This window comes from Mastigoproctus giganteus, chromosome 14, assembly GCF_048544385.1.
Source record: "Mastigoproctus giganteus isolate SK-2022 chromosome 14, ASM4854438v1, whole genome shotgun sequence".
Taxonomy (NCBI): Eukaryota; Metazoa; Arthropoda; class Arachnida; order Uropygi; family Thelyphonidae; genus Mastigoproctus; species Mastigoproctus giganteus.
The window spans coordinates 11,617,567-11,643,413 of record NC_143588.1 but is presented as its reverse complement, the minus strand read 5'-3'; the positions used below and the strand labels follow the sequence as shown (position 1 = coordinate 11,643,413).

The window sequence follows — 25,847 nt, the reverse complement described above, 5'->3', positions numbered from 1 at the left end:
TACAGCTGTGAGACTTGGGTCATAAATAAGAAATATGCACACAAACTAGAAGCAGCACAAATGAGATTTTTAAGACCATTATTAGACTTTACAAGACTAGACCAACAAAGAAATTTAGATATCCGTGAGAAATTAAAAGTAGATAACATAGTAAATGATATAAAACGGTATCGGGAAAAATGGATTAGCCACATAGAAAGAATGAACCCAGACCAGATCCCAAAATTAGCTTTTAACTACAAACCTACAGACAAGAGAGATGTTGGTCGACCAAGACAACGATGGCAAGATCAAGACCACCTCCAAGAGCTACAATGGAACAGGTCTTAAAAGACCTAAGCCGGACCAAGTTCATGATGATGATGATGATGAAATATAATGATGTTAATTTAACTTCTCTCCAGGGAAAATAATGGAGTCACTGGTTTAAGAGGTGATACAGGATCACCTAGACAAGACAGCAGTAATAGCTCAGACACAGCATGAATTTGTTAAGGGAAGTGTTGCCTGACCAATTTGATTGGATACTATGATGTGGTCACAATGGAACTGGATGCAAAAAATAATTTTGATATACTTGGATTTCAAGAAAGCTTTTGATACTGTTGCGCATGGAAGACTGCTGTACAAATTGGAGCGGTATGGCATTAAGGGCAAGTTACTGCAATGGATAAAGGGATGGTTGAGTGGGAGACGGCAGAGAGTGGTAATAAATGGACACTGCTCTAAGTGGACTAATGTTATTAGCGTAGTCTCCCAGGGTTCGGTGCTAGGCCCATTGTTTTGTGTATACAGGTCTGAAGGCCTCATTTTAGGAAGGATGTAGAGGGCATTCAAATTGCTAGAATTACTCGTGTACAGAGAAGGGCAACAAGACTGGTGAGAGGAACAAAGGGGATGTGCTATTAGTGGAGTTCCCCAGAGATTGGTGCTGGGCCCATTGTTATTTTGTATATTCATCAATAATATTGATGAAGGTATATCAGGATTAATGTCCAAGTTTGCAGATGATACAAAGGTTGGCAGGGTTATTAAAGACAGTTGCTACTCCAACTGGGTCTAGATAAGTTGGGCAAATGGGCTGAGAAGTGGCAACTGAAGTTTAACGTTGACAAATGCAAAGTACTGTATATGGGTAGCAGTAACCCAACAGAAATGTACTACACTCGGGGAGATGGAGAATGAAAAAAGACCTGGGGATAATTGTGCAGTCAGATATGAAGTTCTCTGAGCAGTGCAGATGGGCTGTCAGAGCAGGTCATGGAGTTTTGTCAATGATATATAGGAATTTTGCTAGCAGGGACAGGGAGGTCATTATCCTGTTGTACAAGGCAATGGTCAGGCCACAACTTGAGTAGTGTACAGGTCTGGAGGCCTAATTTTAGGAAGGATGTAGAATTGCTAGAATGAGTACGTGGAAAACATACAAAGAAGGACAACAAGATTGGTGAGGGGAACAAAGGGGTGCTGTTACCAAGAAAGTCTTAATTTCTGCAAATTGCGGTGCCTGGGTAGACACCTGCGAGGTGATCTGATTGAGGTGTATAAGGTCTTCAATGGGTCAAGCAAATTGAATGCTGATGGGAGTCTTCCTCTTGCTGAGGGGCACAGATTGAAATTGAGGAAAGACAGTTGTAGAATAGATGTGCAGAAATTTGCTTTTAGCCAGCTGGTGGTTTGATTGGTGGAACAGACTTCCATCTTTTGTTGCGGAAGTTGATAACCTAAATAAATTTAAGGCTGAGCTGGATAGGCATTTGAAACGAATGGAGGGATGGAATGGGGATTTTTTTCGGCTGATGCCGCATGTGCTTCCTTTCTTGCATCGTATGCCTCTACTAATGCTTATGAAGAGAGGCTTAAGTTCTGCAAGTTGCAGCATCTGGAGACTAGGCACCTGCGAGGTGATCTGATCGAGGTTTATAAGGCCTTGAATGGTTTGAGCAGGCTCAGTGCTGACAGGATACTTCCGTTTGCTCAGATTAAGAACGTGAGGGGCATAGATTGAAATTGAGGAAAGTCAGTTGTATGATGGATGTGCGGAAGTTTGCCTTTAGCCCGTAGGTAGTTGATTGCTGGAACAGACTTCCATTTGTGGTCATGGAAGTTGATAGCTTAATAAATTTAAGGCTGAACTAGACAAACATTTGGAGTGACTGGATAGGTGAAATGGGAAGGTTTTTTTTTTTTTTTTTAAGCTAATGCTATATAAGCTTGTTTTCTTGCATCGTATGCCTCATCTAATGTATGTGTATGCCACAGTAAGGGAAAAAAAAAAAAAAGAAAAAAGGGCACCTCCGTAGCCAGGTGGGCAGGAGCAGCAGTGCGTAGCACACGCTTCTTGATTAGACCAGGGTTCGAGCCCATCACCACCAAATACAGAGGATGCAGAAAGGTCAGGGAATGACCACCGCATATCCCCAAAGCAATATGGCCTTAGTTGCTAATGCTCCTAAAAAAAAAAAAAAAAAAAAAAACCAAGGGAAAAAAGCAGTAACATAAACTGAAGTGATGATTACAATAAACATGATTTTTTCTTTATATTTATATGTCTGATCTGGACTTAATAAAAGTTTTCACATTGTCCACAATTGCAGTAAGCAGTGTACACTGTAGTAAGTTTTGTAATTTCATTTATCAATATAATCTGTATAACAGCATTTTTCTCTAAAAACAATGTAATCATAGTAATATTAATGTTGCAATTTTGTATTAAGCATTATTTTGGTGCTGTATAACTGAAGGTATACTTTGTTTCTCTCTTTTTTTATATAGATTTTATCCTTATGATGAAATTGAAACTGAAGCTATTTTAGCAATAGATGATGATATAATTATGCTTACTGCAGATGAACTAGAATTTGGTTACGAGGTATGTCCTTTTGCAATAAATTTAATATAGGGTGATATGTTTAGGGTGCAAAAGGTGCTCATACACTAAAGTTGTTTCTTTAATACTGTACTTATATCCTACTCTCCATATTAATCTTCGTGAACTAGTAATAGTATTTGTCGTATAGTGCAAAATTTTTTTTTTTTTGCTGCACTAGCAAAAAAAAAAAAAAAAACACTAAGTAGATAAGAAAATAAAAGTTTTATGCTTTCTTCCTCATACAGGTGACTATCCAGTTGACCTTTGAATTTATTCAAACTGTTAGCCCTGCTTCCAAGGGCAACTTGTTTTAGCAATCAACGACTTGCTGGCTAAAAGAAATCTTCCTACAATCTAATCTAAACTTTAACCCCTGTAATTTGTACTTTATAATTCCATTAAGAAACTTAAGAAACCATACTATAATCTATCACCAATATCTTATTTTTAATATTTTATTTCAGAAATAAAAAGGTAAAGTTTATGAAATCAGCAACCTATTTCAAATTAAAACACAGAGAAATAGCTATAACAAGTTGAACATATGTAAATATAAAACTTTTTGCTATGACTGCTTTAAACTAGAAATGATGTATTGTTGCTTATGAATTCATCTGCAAATTTGCATCTCTTGCTTAATTTTAACTATTATTTACCTTCATACACTTGCATGGTATCTATTTAACTCCCATGTTTTCTTTTAATTATAAAAAATATATTTTTAGCTTTTTTTACTGAATTAAAAATGGCTATTTTAGCAATAGATGATGATATAATTATGCTTACTGCAGATGAACTAGAATTTGGTTACGAGGTATGTCCTTTTGCAATAAGTTTAATATAGGGTGATATATATTAATTATGATTTGCTAAAATCAATAAAAAATATTAAATGAAAATAAATGAAAAGAAACCAGTAATAATAAAGTTTTATCATATTTTTTTTATAATTTTAAATGTCACTTACTCCTCCCCCCCCCCCCCAAGATTGAAACTCATAACATTTCGTGGTGTCTGGCAGACGCATGATCATCTGTATTTTTGTCAGATGTTTGCATTTAGTTGGCAAAAATCCAAATCAAATCATTATGGCAAGATATTCATGTAATAAATGGAGTTCCCCAGAGTTAGTTTCGGCTCCTTACTGTTTTTAGGTGCATTTGTATATATACAGAGTGATTCACTACCAGTGCGACAAACTTGCAGGAGGTGTAGGGGGCACAAAGACGAATCGGAATCACATAGCATTGCAGGGTCCGAAATGCCTTCGTCATACGGTAGAGGACGTTGAACGGGAGGTCATGTGAACAGTGATCCTGCTGGAAGTCAGCATTTGCGAACCGGTTCCCAAGGCAGTAGGATGGATGAGTATTCAAACGTTGAACTGGCCGACATGCACCTCGCGCATGGAGCTGCAGACTGTAATGGGCGCGCCGCTCTGCACTTGTACCAGGAATGTTTCCCGCACAGGCATGCTCCTCATCATACGATTTTCGCACGTGTGCACAGAAGGTTACGTGAGACTGGTTGTTTCACGAGAGGTACCATGAATCGAGAGCAAACAACGAGGATGCCAGACAATGAGGAGAATGTCCTACATCTTGCAGAAGGCAATCCGAGTACGAGTACTCAAGCAATAGGCCAACGATTGGGTATTTCCCAATCCACTGTATGGAGGATACTGTCAACAAACCAAATGAGTTCATACCATCTGCAATGCATCCAATCATTGGAGCCTGCGGATTATCCACTCCGGAGGACTTTTGCTACTTGGTTTCTTCAACAGAAACAGTTCTCAAATGCTGACTTCCAGCGAGATCGCTGTTCACGCGACCTCCCGTTCAACGTCCTCTACCGCATGATGAAAGCATTTCGGACCCTGTAATGCTATGTGATTCCGATTCATCTTTGTGCCCCCTACACCTCCTGCAAATTTGTCGCACTGGTAGTGAATCACCCTGTATATATATATATATATATATATATATATATATATAATATAATATATATATATGTGCATATTGTCTTAACCAAGTTCATCTGTCTGTCTGTCTGCCCATCTGTCTACAAGTAACAACTCAACTTCAAGTGGATGGATTTTCATGTAATTTTATATTTGAGTTTCTTAAAAATATTTGTTAAGCCATTCCAAATTTCATTAAAATTGGACAAATAGAAATCTGCAGTTATTGCTTTTTTTTTTTTATTCAATTTATATGTAAAATATAAATTCATAGATTAAATGTAGTTTTAATGCAGTATTGTTAACTTTAGACAGTCTGTGCACTTTGTTATGTAAGACTTGTCAATGTGGTATCACTTTTTTTTTTTTTTTTTGTTAGTTGTTGGTGCATTGACTTCTGTGGCCATAATGCACCTTCCAAAGTTTTTGCACTACTCTGACCAAGCCCGAGGCGGGATTCGAACCCACGACCTTTGGGTTGCCAGGCAGGTACGTTACCCACCCGGCTAGCCCAGTCGGCGTATCACTCATGAAGAGATACATATATATATAAAGACAAGAAACATAAAAAAAAAAAAAAAAAAAAAAAAAAAAGAGTATAAAGGAGTAGAGTAATAAATATTATACAGTTGTAATTAAACTGGACAGCCAAGTTTAGAAAATGTGAACATGTAGAGTTTTATTATGTGTTCTATAAAGTTATAATCTTTATAACTTTATAGAACTTTCTTTTTCTATAATTAATTGATAAGGAGATGACTATAGTTACTTTTCACTTCTATTAATTACAGAAAAAGAAAAAAAACATTTAATTTAGGAAAAAAATCAAACATCCTGAAATTTAACACTCAACATATTAATTAACTTGATCATAATTATTAATGATATCGATATAGGTAAGGGTATTTCAAACTTTGTGTATAAGTTTGCTAATGATACAAAGGTGGGCAGCCTAGTTAATGCAGTAATCAGGATATGTTACTTAAAGAATATCTATATAAACTAAGAAAATGGCAGGAAAATAACCATTGACATTTAACAGTAATAAATGTAAGATATTACATTTAAATAGGCATTATTCCAGAATAACATACTATTTATGCTGGGGTAAATGTACAGTTTGACATGAAATGTCTAACAGTGCAAACAAATTCAGAGCATTTCTGAACTGCTAAAACAGCTCATGGGATTCTCTCTGTGACATAGAGATATCATTTATATTAATTAATAAACTAACGTGATTATTTTGCATAACGCATAGACTATGTGTAATATTCACTAGTGCCATTGCACCATGTTTTGTTTGTTTGTAGTGAACTGCTGAAGCAGATAATTGGCATCGTTTTAATTGTATCTCATATTGTGAATACCTTTACAACACAATTTGCCATGGTATTGCACTACCTGGAATAAGTAATGCTTTACCAATGGAGAAGACTATTGTTACTTATTCTCGGCAGATACCACTACCCAGATGGCACCGTTTTAAGGCTTGTTGGCCTCTCCTCGGTGGGTGGGGGTAGGTACCCTGGTGTTGCAATCGTGACAATCCAGTTATGAAGTTAAACTCCACAATATGAGAGATGCCTGATGGTGTGCTATAGTATAAACTATGGGCATTTCTCTTATTGTGGAGTTAAACTTCATAACTGGATTGTCATGATTGCATCACCAGGGTACCTACACGGCGGCAGTATATGATTAGAATAAGTAACATTAGTCTTCTCCATTGGTGAAGGTTACTTATTCCAGGGGTGCTCCCGTAGCCAGGTGGGAAGGAGCAGCAGTGCATAGCACACACTTCTTGATTAGACTGGGGTTCGAGCCTGTCACCACAGAGGGAATGACCACCTCATATTCCTGGAGCAATATGGCCTTAGTTGCTAATGCTCCTAAAAACCAAATAACAAACAAACAAACAAACTTATTCCAGGTAGTGCAATACCATGGCAACTCATTGTGGAGGTATTCACAATGTAACCCCCAGGGGCTTACATCTGGTGAGTATGTACACCCAGGGTCCTGAGCTGTATATCATCGTTCTTCTCTTTCTTGGTGATCCCTTTCTATTTCTCTCTCTCTCTCTCTCTCTCTCTCTCTCTCTCTCTCTCTCTCTCTCTCTCTCTCTCTCTCTTTCTCTCTCTCTCTCTTCTCTCTCTCTCTCTCTCTCTCTCTCTCTCTATCTCTCTCTCTCTCTCTCTCTCTCTCTCTCTCTCTCTCTCTCAGGGTAACTTAGAAAATTTTTTTTTTTGTTGGTCCAGCATAAGCTTCAGGCTTCCTTGCACCATATGGCTAATAATAATAATAAATCATATGAGATACAATTAAAACAATACCAATTACCTACTTCGACAGTTCACTACGAACAAAACATGGCACTAACTTCTTCACTAATTAATTAATAAAATATATAGATCTATTGAAAAGTTAATAAAAATTAACTGTTATTGAAATTAATAAAATATATAGATCTATGGAGAAAAAAACAACTTTATTGGGGGGGACGCACAAAAGGACATTCTTACCTCTTAAGACTGAAGTTCTATAAATTGCCATCTCTAGAAGCTAGGTATCTTTATGGTGACCTAATTGAAGTGTACAGCCACTCCTCCCTGGCTTACATAATACTCGACTGACAGAAATTCAACTTTACATAAGTTTTTGCCAGCCAGTGCAAACTTAAAAAAAATCATGGAAACGTATTTTTAATCTTGTAGGAATAAATGGAGGTATCATGAAAATATCATAATGTGTGAACCCAATAACACACTGTTTTTTAATAATTTGTTCCAAGACCTCAGAAGTTAAAATTTTTGCTATAAAACTAAGCTATTTATCTCTCTAAAAGGTCATTTTTATAATGAAAATTGCACTACACTTTCATTGTTATCATATGTTCCATTGTAAGGATCAATTTTGAATGCCTTTGTGATATTTTTCTAAAACACATTTCTGGAGGTCACTACCATAAAACAATAAAAACAATTTGCACTTTCCGGTTTATTGGGCTTTTCTGTTAGCACAACCTATTATAAACAGGTAGTAAACTCAATCTTATTGCATTTGTGATAATACCGATAATTGGAATTCTGTGGGTTTTTACGTTACGGTATTATGGTGGAATGAGTTCCCCTTCACTGAAATCTAATTAAATAAAAAACATAAATAAATTTTCAGAATCTTCTCTTCATTCCTATTTACTTATTACAATGGTGAAGGGAAAGGGACCAATGGAAAGTGCAAGTGTTGGCAGTGCTAGGAAACCAAAAGAAAACTGATTTAGAAATGAAGTTGATTAATTAAGAATTACGAAGCAGGACAAAGTTTTTCATCTATTGCACGAAATTAGGTCTTGCTGCTTCAACAGTGAATACTATTTTAAGGGACTGTTGATCCTTTAACAGTGATCACAAAACAGCATTCAGGTGCTATATTGAAGATGGAAAAGCTATTAATAATATGGATGGAAAATCAGATTCAGAAGCAATTGCCCCCCCCCCCCGAGTCTAGTGGCCATTCAAGCAAAAGCAAGAAGTGTTTATGAAGATATTAAGGATAATTATGGTGAACCCTAAGCCAGGTTCGCGGCAAGCAACAGGTGGTTTAGTAGGTTCAAGCATCACACTGGTTTCCAAAACATTAACGTATGCGGTGAAGTTGCCACTGATTCTGCAGCTGCAGAGAAATTTTGTGTGATGTGTTGGAAAAAACCCCTTCTAAATCTGGAGAGTTAATTCTGGCAACTGCTCGAAAGGTAAAACTTGCTGATGTTATGCCCGTCTCCTCTCTCTTTTTGTAATTTTATAATTATGAAATTTTTGTAATTTTCTACACTTTTGTAATTTTTCCTGCGCATGAGATAAAAAAATTGAATAAATAATTCTATTTACATGTTCGGTTTTTGCTTCTGTAAAGGTGACTAGTAGTCTCAGACAGTTGTTAAATTTTGTACAGTAGGACCAACTGATGATGTTAAAAACAGAAAATTCTAAGTGGAAGCATTCAAGGAATTAATCGTAGACGTTACTAGGCCTTTCATACCGATTAAGAAATATTGTTCAAGGTTTAGGCCTAAATGAATGTCAGATGTAATGTAATATTTTCAATTTTTTAATTTAATTTTTACTTTAATGTTATATTCATTTTCATTTCTGGAGAATATCATACAGAAGTGTTCTGCATATCATATTGAGGTAAATTTCTTTTATTATTTTACAAATTTATCAGTGATATTGATCAAGATATATCAGGTTTAATGTTCAAGTTTGCAAATGATACATAGGTTGGCAGGGTTGTTAATATCAATAACGACAGTATACTGCTGCAATAAGATCTGAAAAAGTTAGGTTGATGGGCTGAGAAGTGGCAACTGAAGTTTAACATTGACAAATGCAAAATACTGCATATAGGTAGCAGTAAGTTTTCTTAGCAGTCTGCACTGCTCAAAAAAGAGTAGGTCATGGGCTCTTGTCAATGATATACAGGAGTTTTGTGAGCAGGGATAAGGAGGTGATATCGTCTTGTATAAGGCAGTGGTCAGGCCACAACTTGAGTACTGGTTACAGGTCTGGAAGCATCATTTTAGGAAGGATGTAGAGTTGCTAGACTGGTGAAAGGATCAAAGGGGAATGCTCTTATGAAGAAAGGCTTACATTCTTCAAATTGCAGCATCTGGAGACTAGGCACCTGCGAAGCATTAGCATTAGTAGAGGCATACTATGCAAGAAAGCAAGCTTATGCAGCATCAGCCAAAAAAAAAAAAAAAAAAACCCTCCCATTTCATCTCCATTTGTTCCAAATGCCTGTCCAGCTCAACCTTAAATTTATTTAGGCTATCAACTTCCACAACAAAAGATAAGTCTGTTCCACCAATCAATCACCAGCTGGCTAAAAGCAAATTTCTGCACCATCTATTCTACAACTGTCCTGTCTTTCCTCAATTTCAATCTGTGCCCCTCGGGTTCTTAATCTGAGCAAGAGGCAGAGTCCCATCAGCATTCAGTTTGCTCGACCCATTGAAGGCCTTATACACCTCAATCAGATCACCTCACAGGTGCCTACTCTCCAGGCACCGCAATTTGCAGAAATTAAGACTTTCTTGGTAAGAGCACCCCTTTGTTCCCCTCACCAATCTTGTTGCCCTTTTTTTTCTCATTCTAGCAACTCTACTTTCTTCCTAAAATGAGGCCTCCAGACCTGTACACTACTCAAGGTGTGGTCTGACCATTGCCTTGCATAGTAAAATAAAGTGTAAAGTGTGTTTGGGGTCAAACGGCACCAAGGGTTCCCCCATCTCCGCGTAGTTTGCATTGTCATGTGATACAGTACGCTGTAAAGGCCAGAGATTTAAAAGTGTATGGATATTGTACACGAGTAGTGTTGTGTACCATTGTTCTTCTGGCCATTTAGCCGCCAGGCCTCTGTTGAGGCCAGACATTGCCCACACTTCGCCCCGTGGTGGCAGACCAGATACACCAATATTTTAAATAAGTACTCTGGAAGGTCCTGCCACTAAGTTTCCTGAGATTTCAGTGGCTACAACCTAAAAAAAAATAAATAAATAAAAAGAATAAAAATAATAAATAAAAAATGACTAAAAAATGAATATCAAATGCTTAAAAAACGGTACTCACCTTGTATAAATCTGCAATAAATTTATTGGTAGATTGGTGGCTAAATTTAGGTTGGAAGAAGCATTAAAAAGAACTAAGGCAGAGAATAGGGTGAAAATATTTTAAACAGATTTTAAAATGAGTGCAAGGAAGTAGAAGTGCAAATCTCCAATCTTTGGTTGTCATAAAGAGGTTAAAGGACGCGAGTGAAAACATGAAAAAAAGAGAAGACCGGTAGTGCCCTCCCTCGTAACGACTATTGGCACAATAGTCGTTACGAGGGACTTTCGTTGAATAAACTGTCATCAGTTGGCAAATGGGAGAGAAGTGAGCGCGTGTTGTATTTAAAGTTTATCTATACTCTCGTGATGCTCTTTTTGACACGTGGGAACTTTAGCCACGAGAGGTTGAAGGGAAGTTTAGCATTAATAATATTGAGATCGGAATGGTGTCGGTACCATTCAATGGTGAGGGCTTCATATTGAAGAATTCTGTAGCTCAATCTAAGTTTAATAATAGTGATGGCAGAGTCAACAACGGGGGTGTGGTTGTGGGTTTGAGCGTGGGTTGTTAACTCAGTGCAGGATTGACTTGTCCTGAAACTGTTGAAGTGGTAGTATGCGCGGGTATTGGAAGTTGTGGAGGAACCGAATTTGGTGATAGTGCTGCCGTGGTTCCTCCACAACTTCCAATACCCGCGCATACTACCACTTCAACAGCTTCAGGACAAGTCAATCCTGCACTGAGTTAACAACCCATGCTCAAACCCACAACCTCAACCCCCTTGTTGACTCTGCCATCACTATTATTAAACTTAGATTGAGCTACAGAATTCTTCAATATGAAGCCCTCACCATCGAATGGTACCGACACCATTCCGATCTCAATATTATTAATGCTAAACTTCCCTTCAACCTCTCACCAGCTTGGAACCTCTCACAGCTAAAGTTCCCATGTGTAAAAAAGAGCATCGCGAGAGTATAGATAAACTTTAAATACAACACGCGCTCACTTCTCTCCCATTTGCCAACTGATGACAGTTTATTCAACGAAAGTCCCTCGTAACAACTATTGGCACCACCGGTCTTCTCTTTTTTTCTTTTTTTTCATTTTTTCATTCGCGTCCTTTAACCTCTTTATGATAACCAAGGATTGGAAATCTGCACTTCTACTTCCTTGCGCTCATTTTAAAATCTGTTTAAAATATTTTCACCCCATTCTCTGCCTTAGTTCTTTTTAATGCTTCCTCCAACCTAAATTTAGCCACCATCTACCAATAAATTTATTGCATATTTATACAAGGCGAGTACCGTTTTTTAAGCATTTGCTATTCATTTTTTAGTCAGATTTATCACGGTATTATAAGATTACTATAATTTCACTATTGTTAAATAAAAAATAAAAAGTTTGAGAGGTGATCGTGTGGTGGTTACGCTAGAATTGTGAGGCTGAAAATTGTGGGCAAATCTAATTTGGCTGTAATTAAGTTTGGATGTGTGGGTCTTTCGCTTGTGTGCAGGTAGAGTGGGAGGGAGACTGAAGGCTGGGGGGGGCGACAGACAGAAGAATGGAGTCGATAGTGAGGTGACTCCAAGATTTGGTGGGGCATGCCCATGCCCCACCAGAAGGGAAAGTGTGAGTGGCAAGGAGGGAAGGAGACAGAGGGACCGTCACCTCCCCTCCGGCCAGGGAAATGGAAGAAAAAGTGGGCCAGGCAAGGGCGCCGGCTCAGATCGCCAATAAGGCTAGTGTGCAGAGAGGCTCTGCAGTTTCTTCAGTCGGTGGAATGTCATTTCTGGGACATTGTCCTGTCCGAGGTTTCCAAAAGTCCAGTTTATTTTGTAGCCATTCATTGGTTAGGGTCCCATCTGAGGTTATTTAGTCCAGTCAGTTTGGATGTGCATTTGTGATTTTATTTTGGTCCTTCTGCTATGAAGTCGGATCCCTGTGGGTTTGATTTGTTCTGGTGGTCCTTAGTGATGTCAAATTGTTTTTCATATTATGGACAGCTTTGATGGGTACTTTCATTCTCTTCATTGCGGTGGTTGCGGCTGGGAGAAGATCTGGGAGAAGATCAGGGCCTCTTCTGCTGAAGAGGCCCTGAGCGAATTTTATTAGCACTTTGTAGCTGTCTTCTTCTTCCAGGATGAGGTGTTTCTGATTTTGCAGTGTGAATCGAATTTCAGTGATGAGCCGGCAGCGTAGATCTTCATATAGGTGACAGTGATACATGAGTGGGCATCTGCAGGTGTTTTTTCCATTTTACATTTTTCCTTCTATAGTTCTCGGGTTTTTCGGATTAGCAGGTACTGGGTCAGCAGTTAGGAAGGACTGCCAAGATGATGATGAATGGAAGTTGCCACAAGTCCGTAGCTATAATAGTAGCTGAATTACAGCTGGCAGCAGATTTGGGCTATCCCCCACTGACACAGATGTGGGGAGGGAACATCCAAATTAAGAAATGTTCCCATAACGGAGCAGATTTCTCTGGGGGTAGTTCAGGGTGCTGGAGGCGTAAGTGACACTTATATTTGCATAAGTTAAATACTTTACAAGTAGAAACCAAAAACCATGTAGAGTCTGTGGTTGGGGGGGAGTCACTAAATTCATGTTTTTAAGTTAATTTTACACAATTGAAGGCACAGTTTGTTGGAACAGTCTTCCAGCTTGGGTTTACACTGTTGGGGGGGCACCCTGCCCAGTCAATCGCACTGTACTAGTGTGGCCATCGCGTTATATCGGCGCCTTTCTCTAGCCTTGCTGCCAGCAAGTGGTGACCAGTGCAGTCGGGCAAACAAAGGATATAGATACTAACGCTAGTAATCTGCTAAATTCTCAATACGATGTTCAAAATTTCTTACCAGGGGGATCCTCTAAACAGCATCTTTGAAGGAGACCACAATTTAAAACTTAACCTATGGTTTAACCACATATTTAAACAGGACTTTTACGAAGCATTGCGACACACGTCCACGCTGGTTCGGTGGCCATATTTCTTCAACGTACAGTGTAACAACGTGGTCAAGCTGAAATTTATGAACATCCATAATTTAGCTTTGCCTTAGAAGTTTGTCACAAAAATAACATCAGTTAACTCGCCAACCCAATAGAAATCCAGTAGACTTGATATGTTAACAAAAATATCCAAATACACCACTAAATTTTAACATTTTGAAGAGTGCTGAAAAAAATGTACGTCTAGCCAGTACTTGGTCAGTGCCACCTCGACATTGCCTTGTATAATGGGATAATCACCTCCCTGTCCCTGCTAGCAAAATTCCTATATATCATTGACAAAACTCCCTGGCAGCCCATCCACGCTGCTTAGCGAACTTCATATTTGACTGCACAATTACTCCCAGGTCTTTTTCACTTTCCACTTCCCTGAGTGTAGTACCACACAGTTGGTATGTTTCTCTTCGGTTATTGCTACCCATATGCAGTATGTTGCATATGGGTATGTCAATGTTAAACTTCAGTTGCCACTTCTCAGCCCATTTTCCTAACTTATCTAGAACCAGTTGGAGTAGCTTACTGTCTTTACTGTCGTTAACAACCCTGCCAACCTTTCTATCATCTGCAAACTTGGACAGTAAACCCGATATACCTTCATCAACATCATTTATAAATATACAAAACAACAATGGGCCTAACACCGAATCCTGGGGAACTCCACTAATAACATTTGTCCACTAAGAGCAGTGTCCATTGATTACCACTCTTTGTGGTCTCCCACTCAACCATCCCTTTATCCATTGTAGCAACTTACCCTTAATGCCATACCTTTCCAATTTGTACAGCAGTTTTCCATGTGCAACAGTATCAAAAGCTTTCTGAAATCCAAGTATATGATATCAAAATTATTTTTGGTATTCAGTTCCTTTGTGAACGCATCATAGTATCCAATCAAATTCGTCACACAAGACCTCCCTTTAACAAACCCATGCTGTTTGCCTAACTATTACTGCAGTCTTGTCTAGATGATCCTGCAATGCTTCTTTAACCAGTGATTCCACTATTTTTCCCGGAACACAAGTTAAACTAACAGTTCTGTAGTTACTTGTGTCACCTTTTAAACCCCCTTTGTGAATTGGTGATACATTTGCACACCTACAGTCCATGGGGACTTCCTCTGAATCCAAGGAAACTTTCATAATTATGGCTAAAGGTTTGCTTACTTCCTTTGCTGCCTCCTTTAATATAACTGGATAGATCCCGTCCACTCCAGGTGCCTTCCTTATGTTTAACTTCAACAATTTCTCCTCCACTTTGCTCTCAGTTGTTACAAAATCACTTAGCTCCCTGTTAGCATTTGATAAACTTCTGGCACTCCCCTCATTGAATAACTCCTCATGTGTGAATGTAGATGCAAAATACTCATTCAGTTTATCAGCTACCTGAGCATGATCATAAATAGTCAACCCATCTAAGTTAAGTGGTCTAATCTGATTCATCCCTTTCCATCTAGAGTTTACTTAGATAGTATGAATCAGAGCTGTAATACTCAATATGTTCTACGTTGATAATGATATTAGTAAATTAATAAGAGGAGTTTACCTCAATATAGTACGTGGAACACTTCCGTATGATACCCTCCAGAAATTAAAACGGAAAAAACGAAAAAATCGACAACTTACCGGTACATTAAAGTAAAATATAAATAATTAAAGTAAATTATAAATAATTAAATAATCAATTTAACACAATTCAAAATCAATTCAAAACAATTAAAATTCAAATTAACGCAATTAAAAGAATCTAACGAAAATATTCAAAACGATTTTCCTTCCTGAAGCTGACAATGCTTTTCGACCGACTGTCGTGATCACAGGAATGAAAATTATCGAATCAGGCTAAACCTGCAACTTAAATAGTGATTGTGTCTTCGCGCATGCGAAGACACAATCACACATTAATAATAAAATATATAATAAAATATATAATAAAATATATAGTAAAATATATAGTAAAATATAATAAAATATATATTTTACTTTAATGTACCGGTAAGTTGTCGATTTTTTCGTTTTTTCCGTTTTAATTTCTGGAGGGTATCATACGGAAGTGTTCCACGTACTATATTGAGGTAAACTCCTCTTATTAATTTACTAATATCATTATCAACGTAGAACATATTGAGTATTACAGCTCTGATTCATACTATCTAATTAATTTTCATACTCTTATTGACTATTTCATTCACTTCCTGTCTCTCCAGTAGTATACAATCGATACACACAATTATGGGAGATTTTTTGAATGGCTTGGTACAAAATTACATTAAATCTACACTAAGGTACTCGGCCCAAAGTTACCATATTTCTTTCCTAAAATATTGCCTTCAAAACAACATCGTTCCGAAGTTTGCCAGGGTGAATTTAAATCAAAAAATTTCAGGCATAAAACAACTATCACTGGCGACATCACGTAATATTGTTAAGCTTGCCTTAAAATCTCGATATTCGGATAAACAAAAATACCTTTCCCAGGTTAGGAAGCTTCGCGATAAATTAAAAAATTATCTACATCCGAACGATTGGTCTGTATTGAAGACCTCCATAGATTTGCGACGGGAAGCACAAGCCTCAGAAATAAAAAACAGACACGTTAATAAGTTGCAAACATTATCGAATAGTTCAAGACACGTTCTTACGAATTCTAACACATTGTCGCGAGCTTGCGACCAAGTTCACACGAGTTGGGTGACATCCCCCCCACAGACACATAACGCACTACCACAGAATATGTCGGCTAGTTCACGAACACCCCCTCACCCAGTATCCAACGAACCGACACATCAACAGGTTACAAATCTTTCCTCGTGTACACTATCGCAGGACCAGATTTCACTTTTATCCAAAGGATTAAATTATAATTTACCACCTCGAAAGCTGCCAAAAAAACAATGCGTAATTGATTTTGAATTTGGACTTCTTAGTGTTCCACAAAAAGATGTATTTATTCAACAAGTTAACCAAGTAGTGAATAACATAAAAGAAACACGACTTCCTAAATTGAATACACATGACAGTTCAGCTTTACGAGAACTTCGAGAAAATAAGGACATTATTATACAGAGGGCAGATAAAGGAGATACAGTGGTAATACTAGATAAACATGATTATATTAATAAGTTAGATTCAGTTGTATCTGATAGCTCCACTTATTGTGAAGTGGACCCGACACTGTTTACCAATTTGGTAAATCAATACAATAAAACGTTAACCACATATCGTAAAAACGACTACATTACTATGGTTCAGTTGAAGGAATTGAAGTCCAGAACATACAATATTCCTGCACTTTTTGGTCAGGTAAAATTACACAAGCCTGGATTTCCGATTCGACCTATTGTTTCCTACAGGAACTCGGCATTTTCAGCCTTAGCCACACATGTATATAACATTATAAAACCTTTTAGACAGGTTATACAATTTGGGATTAAGAATTACGATACATTATTTAATAATCTTAAAGACTGTAGACTCGGCGACAATGACAATTTATTCTCATTAGATGTTACATCATTATATACGAATGTAAACGTTGAATACACATTAGATATTATTTGGGATATGTTAAATAAAAACTCGACACCGATTAATTATACGAAGCTGCCTATAAAGGAGATTTTTCACTTAATTAAACTATTAGTTGAGGCTAACTACATCACCTTTCGAGACAAGGTGTACAAACAAATTTTTGGATTACCAATGGGTTTGAGCCTGAGTGGCTTAATGTCAGAGATCTATCTCTCAACGATTGAGCAGATACATTTGACACCTTTTCGTCCCCGTATCACATACTATGGGAGGTATTTAGACGATGTTCTAGTTATTACCGATAGTAGTACTATCCAAGATATTTTACATTCGTTTAACAATATTCATTCTAGACTCAAATTTACATTGGAAAGGGAAGATACGGATACTAAGTCATTAAACTTTCTAAATTTCACGCTTACCCGGGACTCGAACAAAATACAATTTAGCATCTATCGAAAACCCACAAACACCGGTATGCTTCTACATTATAATAGCTACCACCCGTTCACCTACAAAAGATCGATTATCTTTAATCAATTTCTAAATGCCTATAAATATTCAACGACGGATTCTGCTTTAGACTCAGAAATACAAATATTAACTAGCAGATTCTTGAACAGGGGTTATCCCATTAACACAATAAATCGAATTAGGGTACAAGCTAAGGATAGGATACAAAATACTGCACCAATCAACAATAGTAATATCAAAAAATACTTTATTTCTGTCCCATATGTTGAACAGTGGCACAAACAGCTTAACAGATTCTTTAAAGATACCGAATTTAAAATTATAGCTAGGCCTATACGGAAGTTACACACTATACTGAACAATCGCTCGGTTCTTTCGGCGTTCGCAACACAAATTAATGATCTAGTATACAACATTTCTTGCGGTGATTGCGACTCGTCTTATCAGGGTTCCACGCGGTTTTCTCTTAATATCCGTGTAAATCAACACGAAGCCTCTGTTCGTGCTTCTCGTTCAGCAGCGTCAGAATTAGCCTTTCATGCCATTAACGAAAAACATACTTTTTTATTTAACGAGGCCAAAATACTTAACGTTCAACGTAATTATACGCGACTATTAATTGCAGAAACCGTTGAAATTAAATTACACGAGAATTCTGTTAATGTTCGGCGGCCATATTTGATCTCCGATGCGTGGACCTTTACGTGCATGCGCGAAGACACAATCACTATTTAAGTTGCAGGTTTAGCCTGATTCGATAATTTTCATTCCTGTGATCACGACAGTCGGTCGAAAAGCATTGTCAGCTTCAGGAAGGAAAATCGTTTTGAATATTTTCGTTAGATTCTTTTAATTGCGTTAATTTGAATTTTAATTGTTTTGAATTGATTTTGAATTGTGTTAAATTGATTATTTAATTATTTATAATTTACTTTAATTATTTATATTTTACTTTAATGTACCGGTAAGTTGTCGATTTTTTCGTTTTTTCCGTTTTAATTTCTGGAGGGTATCATACGGAAGTGTTCCACGTACTATATTGAGGTAAACTCCTCTTATTAATTTACTAATATCTAGAGTTTACATAAGTAAAGAACTCTTTGCTATTTTTCTTTGTATCCTTTGCCAAAGATTTCTCGTAATCTGCCTTCACCTGCCTAACCTCCTTTGTAACTTGATTACAGACTAGTTTATACCTGCCATAAGCTTTTGTATTACCTGATAATTTATATGCATCCCATACATTTTTCTTCTCTGCCTCGAGCATCAATAATTCGTCTGACATCCATTTAGGCCTGAACCTTAAACAGTATTTCTTAATTAGAATGAACAGCCTAGTAACCTCCAAAATTAAGTCCCTGAAGGCTTCCCATTTAGAATTCAACGTTGGTAACATCATCAGTTGATCCCACTGTACAGAATTTAAAAACTGTCTGAGACCACTGTAGTCACTTTTACGAAAATAAAAACACTTACCTTTAGCCTTGATGGCAGTTACATCTTTAAGTAATTCCCATACCACTACATTGTGATTACTGTCACCCAGTGGTTCCTTTATCTGGAAATTCTTAATGCATGAATAATCACTGCTGATAATCAGTTCAAGAGTATTACACCTAATTCTGTTTTTGCATGAACTTTTTTTGCACGGATTTGATTTAACACGAATTCAAAATAAATATTTCATTCTCTTTTTACGCGAGTCATTTTGATTTAACACGATTTCTATGAATTTTTTTTTGCCTAAATTCTAAGAAAAATTTTTTTTATTTGTGGCATATTAGTATCATTTCTATATTACACGCACCAATGGATTGGATAACAGCTAGTGTGTGCATTTTGAAATGCGTGCTTTTGTTTACCAATGTGTACGTCTAGGTATCTATGAATCATCAACGTTTTTATCGAATTTGGTGCACATCTACGGTATTCGTGCATTGTATCTTCGGAAGACATTTAGTAGTAAGCTCTATTTCAAAGTGAAAGAATCTATAGAGAAATTTGTGCACATATGAATTTATTAATTTTGCCGATAGTCAATAAATTGTAAGTTTACAAATTTTTCATACTTTTTTTATTAATTATAACTGAGATATTTTTCGGTAGCCCTTATATAATGTTGAATAATTCGCCTATTACCAAAATGAAAAGGAAAGCGATTTCTTTGGAACTTAAAATTCAAATTTTAGATTATCTTGCAACTGGACAAGGGGCTACATCTGTAGGAAAGCATTTTGGTGTACGTGAAGCTAAGAAAAATGAAGCTGCAATTAGGAAGTCGGTATGTTCTGGAACAAAAGTAAGTGTTAATTCATCATCATATACAAGAGATATTGTCAAGAAAAAAATGGAAAAGGCCCTGGTAATACGGATAGAAGATCAGTCACAAAAAAGAGTACCAGTAGATGCAAATGCCATCAAGCAAACAGCATTAAGAATTTACAGACATATTAAAGAAAAGGAGCCAAGCACTTCATCTTAGTTAAACAGAAAGTATGAATTTTCTGCACGTACAGGTTGGATGACAGGGTTTCTTAAAAGGAATGCTCTTCATAATATAAAAATTAAAGGTGAAACTGCATCTGTAGATGAATCGGCTGCTAAAGTATTCCCGTAGGAACTTGCAAAAATTATTGAAGATGGAGGATACACTCCTGATCAAGTGTGGAATGCAGATGAAACTGGTTTCTTCTGGAAACCAATGCCGAACAGAACGTATGTAGCCAAATCGCAGAAAATTGCTGGTGGTTTTAAGGTAGCTAAGGATCGTGTGACCTTATTATTTTCCTCCAACGCTTCAGGAGATCGTATGTTGAAACCACTGCTGGTAAGTTGAGCCCTAAACCCATGTTCAATGAAAGGTGTAGATATCCATAAACTGCCTGTTCACTGGATGGCAAACAAGAAGGCCTGGGTGACCACTGCTATCTTTACAGAATGGTTCAACAAATGTTTCGTCCCAGAAGTCAGACGTTATATGAATTTGAAAGGTCTCGAATTTAAAGTTCTTCTGATTCTTGACAATGCACCCGGCCTTGGACATTCAATGACATTCAATCAATCGAAAAAAGTCTTGCTAGTGTGCAAGTGACCAACCCACAAGTTCCAGTCATTACCTGGAAAGTTATAATCCTCTATTATAAGACATTCTGATTTACTGGACCACTCTATTTCTCTGCAGAATTGCTCATTATACTCATCAGATTCATTAGGCCTATAACATACTCATACTCATTTTTTCTTTCCCAGTGGTTATGTCAAACCAAACAGACTCAACATTGCATTGTCCATCAACATTGGATGGACTTCCTTAGATTTTATGTGTTTCTTAACTAACCACATAACCCCTCCTCCTTTCCTGTCCTGTCTGTCCTTTCTGTACACATTGTACTCCCCAAATTCCAGTTCTGCACTGCTTATGTCTGTGTGACACCATGTCTCTGATATAGTAGTAGTAGTAGCATGTGATGCAAGAAAGCAAATGTATGAGCTTATGCAGCATCAGCCATAAAAAAAAAAAAAAAATCACACCATTCCCTCCAAATGCCTGTCCAGTTCCTCCTTAAATTTATTCAACCTATCAACTTCCACAACGACAGATGGAAGTTTGTTCCAGCAATTAACCACCCGCTGGCTAAAGGCAAACTTCCGCACATCTATTCTACATCTGTCCTTTCGTAATTTGAATTTATGCCCCCTTCGGTTCGTAATCGGAACAAGTGGAAGGATCCCATCAGAATTCAGCGTGCTGAACCCATTCAAGGCCTTATACACCTCAATCAGATCACCGCGCAGGTGCCTAGTCTCCAGCCACTGCAATTTGCAGAACTTAAGCCTCTCTTGATAAGAGGATCCCTTCATTCCCCTCACCAATCTTGTTGCCCTTCTCTGTACACGCTCAAGTAAATCTACATACTTCCTAAAATGAGGCCTCCAGACCTGTATGCAGTACTGAAGGCGTGGCCTGACCATTGCCTTATACAGAGGGATAATCACCTTTTCCCTGCTAGCAAAATTCCTATATATCATTGACAAAACCCATGACTTGCCCTGGCAGCCTGTCTGCATTGCTCAGAAAACTTCATATCTGCCTGCACAATTACTCCCAGGTCTTTTTCATTTTCTACCACCTTAAGTGTAGTACCACACAGTTGGTACATTTCTCTGGGGTTATTTCTACCCATATGCAGTACTTTGCATTTGTCAATGTTAAACTTCAGTTGCCACTTCTTAGCCCATCTGCCCAAATTATCTAGATCCTGTTCCAGTAGCACACTGCCATTACTGTCATTAACAACCCTGCCAACCTTTGTATCATCTGCAAACTTCGACATTAAGCCTGATATACCTTCATCAATATCATTGATAAATATACAAAACAACAGTGGACCTAACACCGAACCCTGTGGGACTCCACTAAAAACATTAGTCCAAGAAGAGCAGCACCCATTGATTACCACCTTCTGTCTTCTCGCACTTAACCATCCTTTTATCCATTGTAGCAACTTACCCTTAATACCATTCTGCTCCAATTTGTACAATAGTCTTCCCTGCGCAACAGTGTCAAAAGCTTTCCTGAAATCCAAATATATGATATCAAAATTATTTTTTGCATCCAGTTCCTTTGTAACCACACCATAATATCCTATCAAATTTGTCAGACAAGACTTTCCCTTAACAAACCCATGCTGTGTCTGAATTATTGCTGCAGTCCTGTCTAGATGATCCTGCAATGTATCTTTAACCAGTGACTCCATTATTTTACCCGGAACAGAAGTTAAACTAACTGGTCTGTAATTACTCGTGTCACCCTTCGATCCCCCTTTGTGAATTGGAGATACATTTGCACATCTCCAGTCCATGGGAACCTGCCCTGAGTCCAAGGATGCTCTCATAATTATGGCTAAGGGTTTGCTTAGTTGCTTTGCCGCCTCCTTTAATATAACTGTATAGATCCCATCCACCCCAGGTGCTTTTCTTACATTTAACTTCAACAATTTCTCTTCCACTTTGCTCTCAGTTATTACAAAATCATTAAGTATCCTGCTACAATTTGATAACCTTCTGCCATTTTCAAACCTTAATAATTCCTCACGTGTGAATGTATATGCAAAATACTCATTCAGTTTGTTTGCTATCTGAGCAGGATCATCAACAGTCGAACCATCGATGACATGTGGACCAATCAGATTCATCCCCTTCCTTTTAGAGTTTATTAAGTAAAGAAATCCTTGCTGTTTTTCTTAGCATCTTTTGCCAAGTATTTCTCGTAATCTGCCTTCGCCTGCCGAACCTCCTTTGTGACCTGATTACAGATTAACTTATATCTGCCATAGGCTTCTGAGTCGCTTGATAATTTATATGCATCCCATGCATTTTTCTTCTCTGTTACGAGTCTCATTAGTTCATTTGACAACCATTTGGGCCTAAACTTTGAACAATATTTCTTAATAGGTATGAAACTTTTAGTAGCTTCCACGATTAATTCCTTGAATGCTTCCCACTTAGAATTTACTGTTGGTAACATCGTCAGTTGATCCCACTGTACAGAATTTAAAATCTGTCGGAGACCACTGTACTCGCCTTTACGGAAGCAAAAACCCTTTCCTTTACCCCTGATGGTAATTAAATCTTTAAGTAAATCCCACGTCAGTACACTGTGATCACTGCCACCTAGTGGTTCTTTTAATCTGCAAATTACTAATACATGAATGATCACTGCTGATAACCAGATCAAGAGTATTACTTTCTCTGGTTGCCTCTCGAACATGCTGCTGCAGAAAACAGTCATCCAATAAATCCACAAAAGTCTGACTAGTGTGTGAGTGCCCAACCCACTAGTTCCAGTCAATATCTGGGAAGTTAAAATCCCCCATTATAAGACATTCCGATTTACTAGCCCACTCTATTTCTCTGTACAATTGTTCATTGTACTCATTCAAGTCATTAGGCCTATAACACACTCCTACTCTTATTTTTGCTTTCGCAGTGCTTATGTCACACCAAACTGGCTCAACAGTGCACTGTTCATCTATATCAACTGGATGCAATTCTTTTGATTTTATGTTTTTCTTTATTAACAGCATAACACCTCCTCCCTTCCTATCCTGTCTAACCTTTCTGTACACATTGTACTCCCCAAATTCCAGTTTGGCATTCCTTATATCTGTGTGACACCACGTCTCCGATATCCCAACAGTATCCGCCTTTGATGTCTTGACCAACACTTCAAATTCATCAAATTTATTTACTATACTTCTAGCATTGGTATATATGCAAGTGTACATGCACCTATTCTTATTCTTAGTTACTCAACAATATCTGCTTTTGATGTCTTGACTAGCACTTCAAGCTCATTGAATTTAGTAACTATACTCCTAGCATTGGTGTACATGCAAGTATACATGCACCTGTTTCTACTCTTAGTTACCCTAACACAGCTCATGTATTTATTTGTTCCACTATGACTCCAAACAGTACTGGAAATCTCCATTGCCTTGCTTTCCATGCTGCTGCTGCTCATTCCAGTAGAAGCAGTGCAAGAATCCCTTTTGCCTCTGCTTGCGGCCACTGTTAACCTTTTAGTCTGTTGATCTGATGGAGCAGGTGATCCGGTTGAGGTGTATAATGCCTTGAATGGATTGAGCAGGCTCAATGCTAATGGCATTCTACCTTTTGCTCAGATTACAAACCTGAGGGGGCATAGATTCAAACTGAGGAAAGACAGTTATAGAATAGATGTGCAGAAGTTTGCCTTGAGCCAGTAGCTGATAGCTAGAACAAACTTCCATCTGTTGTTGTGGAAGTTGATAGCTTAAATAAATTCAAGGCAGAGGTAGACAAACATTTGGAACGAATGGATCAGTGAAATGGGATGGCTAAAGCCACACTTCTGCACATCTGCTGTGCAACCATCCTTCCTCAATTTGAGTTTATGCCCCCTTATGTACATAATCTGAGCAAAAAGAAGAATCCTATCAGCACTAAAGTGAAGCTTTAAGCACATCAATCAGTTCAACTCGCAGGTGAAACCCATGTTTAATCTCTAGAGCAAAGTTTCCGGAATCCCCCTCCCACCATACTTCTCCTTCAACCCATGCACGGTACTAAGTACTATAGGTTTTGATACCTTTCGTGTTTGGGGTTTTCATAAAAAAGAAAAAAAAAAGACACTGCAATTTGCAGAACTGAAGCCTTTCTTGGTAAGAAAACATCCTGTTGTTCCCATCACCACGTTGCCCTTCACAAGATGTAGCCTGGCCATTGCCTTATACAATGGGATAATCATTTCCTTATTCCCACTAAAAAAAATTACTTGTTATCATTGACAAAACCCCATGAGCTGTCCTGGCAACCCATCTGCCAGTGCAAACAGGCTGCCAGGACTTTTATCAGACTGCACAATTTATTATTATTATTATTATTATTAGCTATATGATGCAAGGAAGCCTGAGGCTTATGCTGCACCAGCCAAAAAAAAAATTCCCGAGTTACCCTGAGAGAGAGAGAGAGAAGTAGAAGGAAATCACCAAGAAAGAGAAGAATGATGATATCCAGCTCAGGACCCTGGGTGTGCCAAGCCCATACTCACCAGATGTGAGCCCCCAGGTCTTTTTCATTTTCGATTACCCTGAGTGTATCACAACAGATTGATAAGTTAATCTCGGATGACTGTCGCGCATACACGGTACCCCTGCCTTTGTCAATGTTAAAGTTCAATTGCTATTTCTTAGCTCATCTGCCTGATTTTTCTAAATCTTGTTGCATTGCAGCAGCATACCTTCATTACTATTATTAACCCCCCTGCCAACTTTTGTAGCATTTGCAGACAGAAATTAAGCCTAATATACCCTTATCAATAATAAATATTAAAAAGAAATCGGTCAACTACTGAGTGCCAGGAACTCAGAATGAAGGGTCCATGTCACGAATGGTCGTTAGTGTAGTATCTCAAATAGAGAGCTTTATAGTAACTGAAAAAAGTTTCTAGTACCCCGGCTTACCCTAAAACTGAGGAACTAACAAAAACGTTGGCTATTTGAGTCTTTCCAGTTGTTGTGAATGATGAGGGAGGGAGAAGCGACTCCGACTTCTTCCTGGAGAAGCAATTAAAATCTTGAGGAAGAAGCGACTGGCAGGTGAGGGCCATGCAAGACTCTGCGCAGCCGCCTCCCCACCACCACAACACTGGCTCTCTAATATCTGCTTGCCGGGACAACTCCAGCTTTGAAAATTGTTAAAAAATACTTCTCATTGCAAAATTTATAAATGACCTTTATAGGATTATTAACTAACTATTTAGCAACCTTGTTGTCACCAAAAGGAAAGTCACTTAGTACAAAGAAGCATGCTATCAAAGTGCAATAAAAAAATTTTTTAATTGT

The 25,847-nt window shown here is 37.8% G+C and overlaps 1 protein-coding gene across 3 annotated transcripts in view; it reads left to right on the top strand.

Annotated features, from left to right (window-relative positions):
• The window catches only part of sotv (exostosin glycosyltransferase sotv), a 266,617-nt gene that overhangs the window by 214,939 nt on the left and 25,831 nt on the right, over nucleotides 1-25,847 (top strand). For all 3 annotated transcript variants that reach the window (XM_090389106.1, XM_090389104.1, XM_090389105.1), the window contains exon 11: nucleotides 2,776-2,872. In XM_090389106.1, coding sequence (XP_090245232.1) covers nucleotides 2,776-2,872 — 97 coding nt within the window. The remainder of the gene's footprint in view (nucleotides 1-2,775; nucleotides 2,873-25,847) is intronic.